This window comes from Lissotriton vulgaris, chromosome 8 (genome assembly GCF_964263255.1).
Source record: "Lissotriton vulgaris chromosome 8, aLisVul1.2, whole genome shotgun sequence".
In the NCBI taxonomy this organism is placed as follows: Eukaryota; Metazoa; Chordata; class Amphibia; order Caudata; family Salamandridae; genus Lissotriton; species Lissotriton vulgaris.
In genome coordinates this window covers 920,263,797-920,274,429 of record NC_141696.1, presented here as the reverse complement: position 1 = coordinate 920,274,429, position 10,633 = coordinate 920,263,797, and the positions used below count along the sequence as shown (strand labels likewise).

At 44.4% G+C, this 10,633-nt stretch overlaps 1 protein-coding gene and 3 non-coding genes across 4 annotated transcripts; all 4 read left to right on the top strand.

Annotated features, from left to right (window-relative positions):
* The first annotated feature begins 1,395 nt into the window (after positions 1-1,395).
* LOC147698157 (large ribosomal subunit protein uL11-like) lies at positions 1,396-9,483 on the top strand. Its single transcript, XM_086936189.1, has 6 exons — positions 1,396-1,536; positions 2,811-2,884; positions 3,518-3,616; positions 3,873-3,954; positions 4,387-4,499; positions 9,238-9,483. Exons 1-6 carry the CDS (start codon positions 1,500-1,502, stop codon positions 9,481-9,483), a joined length of 651 nt encoding a protein of 216 aa, XP_086792315.1. The 5' UTR covers positions 1,396-1,499.
* LOC147698160 (small nucleolar RNA SNORA65) lies at positions 2,614-2,738 on the top strand. The gene has a single exon (XR_015299657.1). It is a non-coding gene; the product is annotated as a small nucleolar RNA SNORA65 (small nucleolar RNA).
* Positions 4,012-4,140, top strand: LOC147698159 (small nucleolar RNA SNORA65). Its single transcript, XR_015299656.1, has one exon. It is a non-coding gene; the product is annotated as a small nucleolar RNA SNORA65 (small nucleolar RNA).
* On the top strand, positions 4,866-4,992 carry LOC147698158 (small nucleolar RNA SNORA65). Its single transcript, XR_015299655.1, has one exon. It is a non-coding gene; the product is annotated as a small nucleolar RNA SNORA65 (small nucleolar RNA).
* Positions 9,484-10,633: the final 1,150 nt, after the last annotated feature.

The window sequence follows — 10,633 nt, the reverse complement described above, 5'->3', positions numbered from 1 at the left end:
ATAGCCTTTAGCACTTTCCTTTACCTCTGTGAGGTCTAAAGAACATGTGTCTTGAAAGTTGAGAATGCCAGAATCGAATTTTCTCGATTTCTGGCAATATGCTCCAACAAGCAATATGACCGCGAAGCTACAGCCCTGATATAAAACCATAACTGAATGACCAAATGGAATGAATGCATGTGACTTCATAATTTTATTGCATTTGGAAACAAAGCATTGTATGAAAACAGGAAATTATATTTTGTGCTGCGAGCAGACGCTCATAAGAAAATCAATCATTAGTATATGCAAAATATGAATCAAGTGGGAAGCAGTGACATCTTGGGCAATCTGAGTGAATATGGATGTGTTGAAGGGCAATTGACTGAAGATGTCACTGCATCTAAAAGGGAGAGTGTAAACAAAGTTGAGCAAGTTGTACAGATATTATATGGCCCTGTCTTAATGGGGACCACATAAGCCATGACCATAGTGGAAATATGGTTATTTTACTAGGCAGAAAAGCCCCCAGAAGAGGTAACGCGCTCCCCCAACTCAGGAGAGTTCTGCAGACAATAAATCGTCTTCATCCTTCTGGGAGGGACAATTCAAATGTTAATCCCCTCACGCATTTAGCACTGTAATAAAAGAAGATATATCCATGGAAATGCAAAGTCAATCACATGGAGTACCTGAATTTCATATGTGCGGTACTACAGGTCTTCATAAATTACCACTTACAGAAATGCTTTTTTAGGTTTCGACCTGGCGAGGGGCACGCAGTGCCCCTCCCAGTTCGAAAACTTTTGTCTTCAGTAGGGATGTTCGGACCGCCTCTGTTTCCAATTGGCTAGCTCCATAAATGGACGCTAGCCATTGGGAGACAGAGGCTGTCAATCACGCTTTGTTGCGAAAACGCGATTCGGGGGCGTTTCTCGTTCTTTTTTTAAGCCCCGCCCCTTTGTCCTGGGCCGCGCTGTGATTGGCTGCCGGCCCGGGACACCCCCGTGACGTCATTTCCCGGGCCGCGCTGTGATTGGCTGCCGGCCCGGGACACCCCCGTGACGTCAGCCAATCACAGCACGGCCCGGGACTTGTTTTTATTCTCGTTTTAGATGCATGACGTGCACGTCCCTTAACGTTTGTTCCCCAAAATACAAATCGAGTCCTGGGTCTTCATTCGACATATCTGTGCGGAACATTTTTTTCTGTAAATAAAAGTAATACTAGCAGCGTTGCCGCCCTGGAAGCTGCTTCTGTCCGCACGTTAGTCGCCGCAATCTGCCTGTGCTGGGGAAAACAGTTGCTGGCGAACGCGCAGTTCCCGTGTGACAAGTGCTGCCAAGCCCAAGATGGCTGAAGAATAGCCTCTGACAAGATTTCTCGCGAGACTTTGGACTTTTTTTTTTCGCTTCCTCTAGACGGTCGAGGTGCAACTTTACATCGGTCGTCCCGAATCCGGGTTCATCCGACACCGAAACCGCAATCCGTGGCGCAGCCCGCGGTAGTTTATTTCCGCAATGCCTCCTAAGTTTGACCCCACTGAGATCAAAGTCGGTACGTGAGCAGCTCAGCGAGAACCCCAGGGTACAGTGAATGGCTGACCCGGGATTATCGCTCATGTCCCAGGGCAGCGGGACCCGTGCACCACGGTATGGAGGTTTGGTGGGTAGGGGGGTCAGGCGGCCGTCACGAAATGAGGCCTGTGATGTTCGGGGTAGGCTTCTGCGGTTTTGTGGTGGTCGGGCCGATATTGAGGCTTTATTTTTGGGTGGGGGGAGGGTAAGACCCGTGCACCACGGTATGGAGGTTTAGTGGGTAGGGGGGTCAGGCGGCCGTCACGAAATGAGGCCTGTGATGTTCGGGGTAGGCTTCTGCGGTTTTGTGGTGGTCGGGCCGATATTGAGGCTTTATTTTTGGGTGGGGGGAGGGTAGTTGTATGTTGAAATTATATCCTTGTACTAGATTAAGTGGCTCATACCAGTTAGGAGCGTATGATAGCCGTTATTAACTTACCTCCCACGTTGTCGTACCCTAGTCAATGTGACCTTCTAAATGGGTAAATGGTGTATACCTTCCAATCTACATGTTCGGGAACTGACCTTGCTTGTTCGAAGCGCATGCGGATGTAAAATAAGCCGACTACCCGCCCAAAAACAGTTTTTTAGGCAATAACGTCTTTCATACACTGTATGGCGGACATCCTGGCAGTCTTTTGTCTTAACTCCTATAACGTGCAAAGGGGGCTCTGGAGCAATCGTTTCAGCAATTCTTGTACTGCGTTTTGCCTGTTCACGTACATACTTACCCATGGTGTTACCGGGCCAGTCTCATTTACCGAATTACGTATTGGGTATGTTTTAAAAAATGCCCTTCCATATGTATATTGGTTGGGCCCATACTGTTTACATTAAGAATCCAATACACTATTGAAAGATGTTCTTTTAGGCAAAAGTTCATAAAAATGCATATGGGATTTACTTAACCCCTGCAGCATAACGCTCAATTTGGTGTGAATAAAATTTGTTACAGGGTGAAAAGCCTATGCTACGCATTACTTGCGCGCTTGTATGTTGGGTATCTTGGGGGGTATTTTCTCAATTGGTAGAGCATGCTTATAAAAATGTTCAGCCACCCGCCACTATGCCTGACTCGGTGGCAGTCATAATCCAGTGGTGCGCTAAGAGTAAACCCCAACTTAGGAAACAGGGTTTGTCTGCACTCATGGGCAGCTCTGTGCCGTAAGATTGGGTACACGTGTCCACGTTCTGTATCCAAATTGGTTTGAATGGTTCGCACATCTTACTGTGTTCGTTGTGCTTGTCCTGCAGTTTATTTAAGATGCACTGGAGGTGAAGTGGGTGCCACTTCTGCTTTGGCTCCCAAGATCGGTCCTCTGGGTCTGGTAAGTTTTTCTCCCGTAAACTACTTGTTACTTCTGTATTCATTATGGACCTATCGGAAACAATCGAAATGCTACATGAAAGGGCAAGTTGATCATATTGTATCTAAAATACATTTCACTCCGGAAACGGGGCAATTGGTGCCAAGCTTTTGCTTTCATGCAATAAGTTGAATGCTTTTAAAGTCTGCTCTTAGTCAAACCCCAATGGAAAATGTCCCTATCGCTGTGCCTTTATACGCACTTTATGCGGGGATGGAGGGAGGAGCAGGCGAGAGACTGCTGCAACATGTTCTCTAAAGGTGTGCTGAATGAAAGTGAGCTGTTAGGCAGTCGTGCTGATCAAAAGGATTAGAGACAAACGAAAGAGTCGTTGATAACAAGTAGATTAGTGACCAGACAGGCCAATCCATGGCACGCAATGGCTGGGGATGTAGGTCCACTGCAAGTTAATAGGACTTTAGATGTACAGCAACCGCTGTCTAGTAGGCACGATATGTATGTATAGCATTCTGGCTTGTCACAAAGCATGCCATAATTAAAATGTTTATCAAAGCTATGCCCAGGTAAATTCTGTCATATTTCTTCTGGACGCTGCAATTGTGCTACCCTACATGTATATTTTTTTCATCTTAGTCTCCCAAGAAGGTTGGTGATGACATTGCCAAGGCAACCGGTGACTGGAAGGGCCTGAGGATCACAATCAAGCTCACCATCCAGAATAGGCAAGCTCAGGTAAAGGACATACCGTATAATACCTCAATCACTTGTTTTGGGTGGTCAGTATGCTTGCCCAATAGTTGCTACTTTTCAGAGTAACTTTCTCCCGTGATCTCTACTCCATGTAACTGTAAAACAATCTTCAGCTAGATAACTTGAATGGTATAGGGTGGGGTGGTATCATCAGATGTAATGCAGTGTGAGCTGTTGTGGGGTGCAACCACTCGAAGTAATCATTCTGTGTGACTTAAAGTGCTTTATTCTTTTTCAGATTGAAGTTGTCCCATCTGCCTCTGCTCTGATCATCAAAGCCCTGAAGGAGCCACCACGCGACAGAAAGAAGCAGAAGAACAGTAGGTTTACTTTGTGAACGTTTAATTGGGTTGTGGGCGGGGTAGTCTGTTCAGCCACCCGCCACTATAACAGTCTAAATGGCGTGACTGGGTATAATCCAGTGGTGTGCTAAAACTAAATCCCGCCTAAGGAAACAGGGTTGCCCTCTTCGTGGGCAGCTCTGTGCCGAAAGGATGGGGACATGTGCTTCACCGAAACCTTTTTCCAATATCGGGTTGGGATGTGCGGGCTGGCGCCTTCAATGGGGACACTCAATTCTCTAAGTCGAGTGGACTCCACTCCCGCTAGTAAAGGCCTGAATGGGTTCTCCTACTGGGATCTAATTCTGTAGTGACCTGCTGCTAAGTGTGCTTTCAGCCTTAAAGTACAGCGCTTGTCATGAAAGTTTAGTCTAACCAGCTTGCTAAAGATTTTTTTTGTTTCCCTTTTAGTCAAACATAGTGGCAGCGTCAGCATGGATGAGATTATTTCCATTGCCCGTCAGATGAGGCACCGGTCCCTCGCCAGAGAGCTCTCTGGTAAGAATTTCCCCTTGTATATTTGTGTTAGAGTAGTGGCTGCAAGCTTGTGCTAGCTTATTGATTGATTATCTTTCCTTCTGCAAATAAGGTCTGCACTTGTTACACAGATGTTTTCTGCTTACTGTCATCGAGTTTATTAGAGTACAGTTAAGGTCACCCAGTGACCAGGACTTGTTTTTACCATTGATCTGTCTCGTTAGCCGCGCTGGAACATTGGTTGATAGTTTCCCAAGTGTTTTAAACACATGGAGCCTTTCCCCAGACCTTTCATTCACACTACCGAGGGTCGAATTAATCCGTGGCAGTTCGATCCGGAGAACCTCGCTTCCAGACATATTATGGGTCTGCTGCCTATGGCAGTTTTTTCTTCCTAGTTAGTGCTCCAGCCACCCGCCACTATACTGGTCTCAACTAAGTGACTTGTATAAACCAGTGGTGTGCTAAAAATAAATCCCATTTTAGGAAACAGGGCTGTTCTATTATGGATGGCTCTGTGCCGAAAAAGTGGGTACAGGTAACGTTGTTTAAAAGTTAACTCAGAGTCTTAAGGGGCGTTTGTCCACCCACCTTAGCACTGCCAGTTTTGAGTAGTTGGGAGACTGGTTGCAGTTCTGGTGAAAGCCCCTCCCTGGGGAGACTAACTGATTTACTCCAATTCATAGGGGTATTGTGCTGAGACCTAACAAGCGTTGGGAAAGCCAATAGGTCTCGTATTTTAGACTATTGGCTCTGTCATTGCATTTTGTTCATGCTGTACAGCACACAAATTGCCAATGTTTTATAGCCCTGCTGTGTAGCAGCACTGCTAAAAAGTATAATAAACAAGCATTTACAATGCAACGGTTTCGCCTTTGGAAAAGTTAGAGCTACTGGCAATGTAAATGACAATGCCATTTATTTATCTCTTTTCAAAACCAACACATAAAAACAAATTTTGTCATTTACAATGCCAATAGCGCAAACTTTTCCAAAGGCGAAACCGTTGCATTGTAAATGCTTGTTCGTTTTTGGGAACAATAAAAAAGGGAGTGGGGTGATGGAGGTAATATTAATATAAGGCTATTTTAAGAGATATAAAAAAATACAAGAAAATCTGACACAATGCGTAGACTGACATATCCATTGATAATCCTTTGGGGGTTTTTTGGTCAAAGATTTGTGATGAAGTTTAAAAATAAGGAATCACTTTATATAAACATTGGTAGCCGGGTAACATGAATGTAAGCTAAGGCCATTTAGTGAAATAAAAACTTCAATGAACTGAGGCTTTGGAGAGTTTAAAGATCTCATGAATCGAAGAGGTGTTGGTCATCAGACAAAATATATAAGATAATCCTTAAAGGTAGGAGGAAAAGGAGAATTCATCTAAGGCAATGACATAAGTAAAATGGATCTGAAAAACTTAGAATTACAGTGATGAAGACTACTGCCATGGAATTATAACGTTGAGGCAATGAACCTTCAAAGGCTGGACTTCAAACCTCATGTATTAAAGGAGGAAGGGACATACCATGGAAAACAATGGCATCTGAAGTGGAGAAAGGGGAACTCAAAAATGTAAGGTAGGAGTGGTAGCAGGATTAGAGACCCCAAGTAATTGCGACCATTATTGTGAAGTGAGGTTAAAGTCCCCCCAACAAATTCAACAGAATGTATATGTCCATAAGACTGACGATACTGCTTGCTCTTCTTCAACTCATTGTCACTTTAATGAGTGGTGTATGTGATATTTCTTCCTATTATGCAGAGTCAAAGGAATAGTTAGGCCCTTGCTGGTGGTACTGAATAATTGGGACTATGACCCTGCCACAAAGAATATATGAGTTAAGCTTATACAGACTTCTACAAGCAGTCAAGAAAATAATGGATATGTATTGCTATTTCCCAAGCAAGTGTATAATGCCATCTAATAGTAGGCCTCAATCACCTCCAGGTAAATCCAGGAAAGAAGAGCAGTGAAGATAAACCACATCCAAGTGCTGGAAATGCAAGAAACAATAAGAGCTCACGGAGTAAGTTGCTAGATTGAAGTGAAGGGCAGCTTGGAAGGTAAGTCATCACCCCAGTCAACCAGATTTCAGCCCTTCTTCATCTGCTCCTAAGTCCAATTTTAGATTTACTCTATTTGTCAGGCCCCAAGCATTATGAGGTATTTGTTTCTGCCGGGGGTTCTTGTTTTTTCAGTTTGTGTTTCTGGCTCTGCTCAATTACTTTGTCAGCGTCTGAATACACCTTCAGATTAAAATGCTGGCTAGAGCTGCCATCACCCCTCCTCACATTGCCCGTATCAAACAAACATCCAATCCCTATTCTCCTGATGAATCTGGAACCTAGAAAACAAGATAAACACTTCAACACTCAAAGCCTTGGACTAAAGGCTTAGAATCTCAATGGAGCACCTGGTGATTAGCAGCTTGAACAAGTGGCCAAAGCTGGAAGATGCACATGTTAATCCGTACTATAAGGTCTTGGCTTGTGTGTGCTTCCCAGCTTCTTACCACTCGAAACCCCCCAAAGATGAATATGCATATGTGGCAGCTGTCTGAGCGCCTTTATCTTTAGTGGTAAGGCTTCACCTATATGAATTCCATCTGAAAAAGTAACCTACGAAGCAGTCAGTAAAATGAAAAGCATAAATGTCTGCATCAAGCTCATGTACAAAGAGAAAATGTAATAAGGAAAATAAAACAAAAAATGGTGGATGACCTGCTGCAATATTATCAGATAGCATTCAGCTTGTAGATCTCTGCTTACGAGGAGTTGCCACCACAGCATCTTCTCTGGAGGTTTAGCTTTGCTGGACAATCTGATGAACTTGACACCTTGCGAGTTTTCTCCCAGAGTCTACGACTCATTTTATATGTTCCTGTTCAAGATCGCCATATTTTTCCTATGGATCCCAAACAATAAAAAGTACATCAGAATATCTTCCCTAGGTTTGCTGGACAATCTGATGAACTTGACACCTTGCGAGTTTTCTCCCAGAGTCTACGACTCATTTTATATGTTCCTGTTCAAGATCGCCATATTTTTCCTATGGATCCCAAACAATAAAAAGTACATCAGAATATCTTCCCTAGGTAGGCTAGCCGTCTGAGGCATGTAGGCTAATGTAAAGATGTCCATGGGGCCATCAACGGAATATTTCCCCTGACAAAGTCAGAGACGGCTTTACTGGTAGAAAACATGACATCTCACACCACTCTAAGCAGAGAGAGCAGACTAACAGTTTAATGCATAGAATAGCTGTCTTCATTTGTGGCTGCATCCCTGTCCACCAAACTCTAAATAAATCCATAAATCTCTACTATTGAGCTTAAAGAGATGCAGCATTAAACGTAGGCTATAGCAGACCACATTTCCACAAAATCAGCTTGGCTCTAGGAAAAAACGATAACTCAAGGATTGAGGGTTTAAGTGACTGTTCGATGAGGTTGCATTATAGGTGTATAAATAATAATACTACTACTAATAATAATAGTCATCATCATCATCATCATAATCATCATTATAATCATAATAATGATAGTTATAATGATAACAGTAGATGATATCGCTTCACTTGATCCCCTGAAGGTTTGCCGTGCAGCGAAAACACTTGAGATTGAATTGGACGCATTTACCTCTTGCTGTTGGCCATTCTTCATGCTTTGAGTCTCAGGCCCAATAGACTGCATAGTCTGTGTCAGGCTTCTATGAGGAAGGGCTGGCTAAGATAGAAATGTTATATATTTGGTCCAGACAATTGGCTCACTTCAGCCAAGCACACAATGCCTTGAATAGGCACCCTAACTGGCTTAAAATGGACTAGAATCCATTTGCTAGAGTCAAAGCTTGATAATGCGAGCAAAATGGCAGTTGGAGGGCATCAGGAGTATCAGCACATAACAGTAGCAGACCAAAGTCAGCAATCCCTTAGGCCTATTGCCGCAAAGGCTGCCTCCAGCACATCTTAGCAAATACGTTTTAGCCAAAAACCCAAATTTCAATGAAGTGCTGGGGGAGGGGGCAGTAGAACAGATGACCTGGCTAAAAAAACCTGCTCCTACAGAGTGCAGAAAGCCTGACTCCTACCAGCTTTTGCTTTCTTTTCCAAAACTAGCAACAGACCGTGTCTCTACTTATGGGAAATTCTGCTCACAGTGGCTGTAGCTCATTTCTTAGTAATCCTGCTCACCGCTAACCCCAACCGCACTATACCACTTGGGTCACACTGCTCAGCGCCACCCACTCTTGCATTGCAGCTCCCGGCTCTCTGCCCAGTGCCACCCACTCTAGCATCACAGTTCCCCTCACTCTGCGCAGCTCCACCCACTCATGTATCACAGCCCCACCATCTGCTCAGCACAGCACGTGTAGATAGCATGGATGGCCCTAGCTTCATCCAGAAATATTTTTTGTGAGCATAACGCCAAACACGCCATAGATGGAGATTAGTATACAACTCCACCATACACAGCATTCTAAATACTCCATCAGTTTATCCTGCTTCTCTTCACAACTGATGCAGATTATGTACAAAGGTGTTCACTCCTTAGATCAAACCGTGTTTAAAAGTGACAATTTAGAATTAAGGCCACTCATGGGAGATGCTGCACAGGAGAGAGTGACACACACTGATACTATTCTCAAATTGGAAGATCAAGGCACTCCCAAGGTAGTTCAGGTTTTGTTGAAAGAACTGTTTAGTTTTTGCAGCTTCTGATTTTCATGGTGGAAGCCTTGAAACAGATGCTTCTAGCCTTTGATTCTCTTGCTTAGAGAGATAAATGCACTAATCAAATTTTGAGGCAGCAGCAGACAGATTTGGTGAACAAGATTAAACAGCATCTGGGGAATATCGAGGGGCTAATGGCTCTGTTTGGAGACCGATGCGAAGAACTGGAACATTGGGTTCCAGATTGTGAAGGTAAATTAGAGGAAGCCTCCTCTCAGAATATGCAGCTGGATAAAGAAATTAGATCCCCCTATGAAAAGCAGGAACAGCTGCAAAATCATTCTAGGTGATCAGACTTGAGGATTGTGGAAGTTCCCAAAGGAGGAAGACAGCATAGGTCCAATTGCATTTGTTGAATCCTTGATTAGATCTCATGTCATTCCAGAATTTAGCCAGGATTTGACTATAATGTGGGCCCATAGGGTGCCATCCCATATTCCACATAATGCTCAGTACTTCGGAACTATTTTAGGCTTAGAATTAAAGAAAAGGTCTGAGATAAAAAGCCATTAAGGAAAAGACATTCTAATCCCAAAATTAAGTTGTTTTTTTATCTGTTTTCAAGTATTATAGTTGAAACTGTGCAGCAGCACTGGGAATTTGAAATATGATCTCATTATTTCAGGCTGTTGTTACTCAGACCTCTCTGGTTTGAATGGCAAAGTTGAAAGTACTGTTTAATGGCCGCTTGCAGTCGTGGAACTGCCACTGTTTTGTCACGGGTGCTTGAAGGACTTGCCTGCTCATTTCTAAACGAACTTGGAGTGCAATACTTATCCTTTGGTTCACCGGAGCTGCCGCTGCTGGGGAGTGCGGGACTGCGAGAGCCAGAGGGCTCTGTGCGTCAACAACTAGGCGCAGCTGGTGTCTCTTCCCGCCCCTCCTCCGCACCCTCCTGCCTTCTTAAATACGACTCGCGGCCCCCGCTCCGCAGGAGCCACTCGCAGTCGTGGAACTGCCAATGTTTTGTCACGGGTGCTTGAAGGGCTTGCCTGCTCATTTCTAAACGGACTTGGAGTGCAATACTTATCCTTTGGTTCACCGGAGCTGCCGCTGCTGGGGAGTGCGGTACTGCGAGAGCCAGAGGGCTCTGCGTGTCAACAACTAGGCGCAGCTGGTGTCTCTTTCCGCCCCTCCTCTGCACCATCATTTTAGGAACGCCCATAACGCTTCCGCGGGACGCGCGCGGGCGTGCGCCAGGCTAAGCCCAGGCAAAGGGCGGGTCGTCTAAGGCCATCCGAGGTCGAGTGAGGTTGGGTTGGGTCACCCCTTTTTCAAGTGAGTCTTGGAATATATTTTATGGTTATATGTCATCTCCGAGATTGTTGTATTTCCTTCCTATATATTTCTCACATGTGGGTTTGGGCGTCACTGCTCATTATATTGGGCGAGCTATTGATATTGATTTTGGATTGAGTTGCTTACAATAATGACTCTACG

What these genes read in the sequence shown, in the direction of transcription:
- LOC147698157 (XM_086936189.1), top strand. Translation starts at nt 1,500, where the DNA reads ATGCCTCCTAAGTTTGACCCCACTGAGATCAAAGTCG. An exon ending in TCCAGAATAGGCAAGCTCAG is followed by an intron (nt 3,617 to 3,872) that starts GTAAAGGACATA and finishes ATTCTTTTTCAG; the next exon opens with ATTGAAGTTGTCCCATCTGC. An exon ending in ATTTCCCCTTGTATATTTGT is followed by an intron (nt 4,500 to 9,237) that starts GTTAGAGTAGTG and finishes TCTCTTGCTTAG; the next exon opens with AGAGATAAATGCACTAATCA.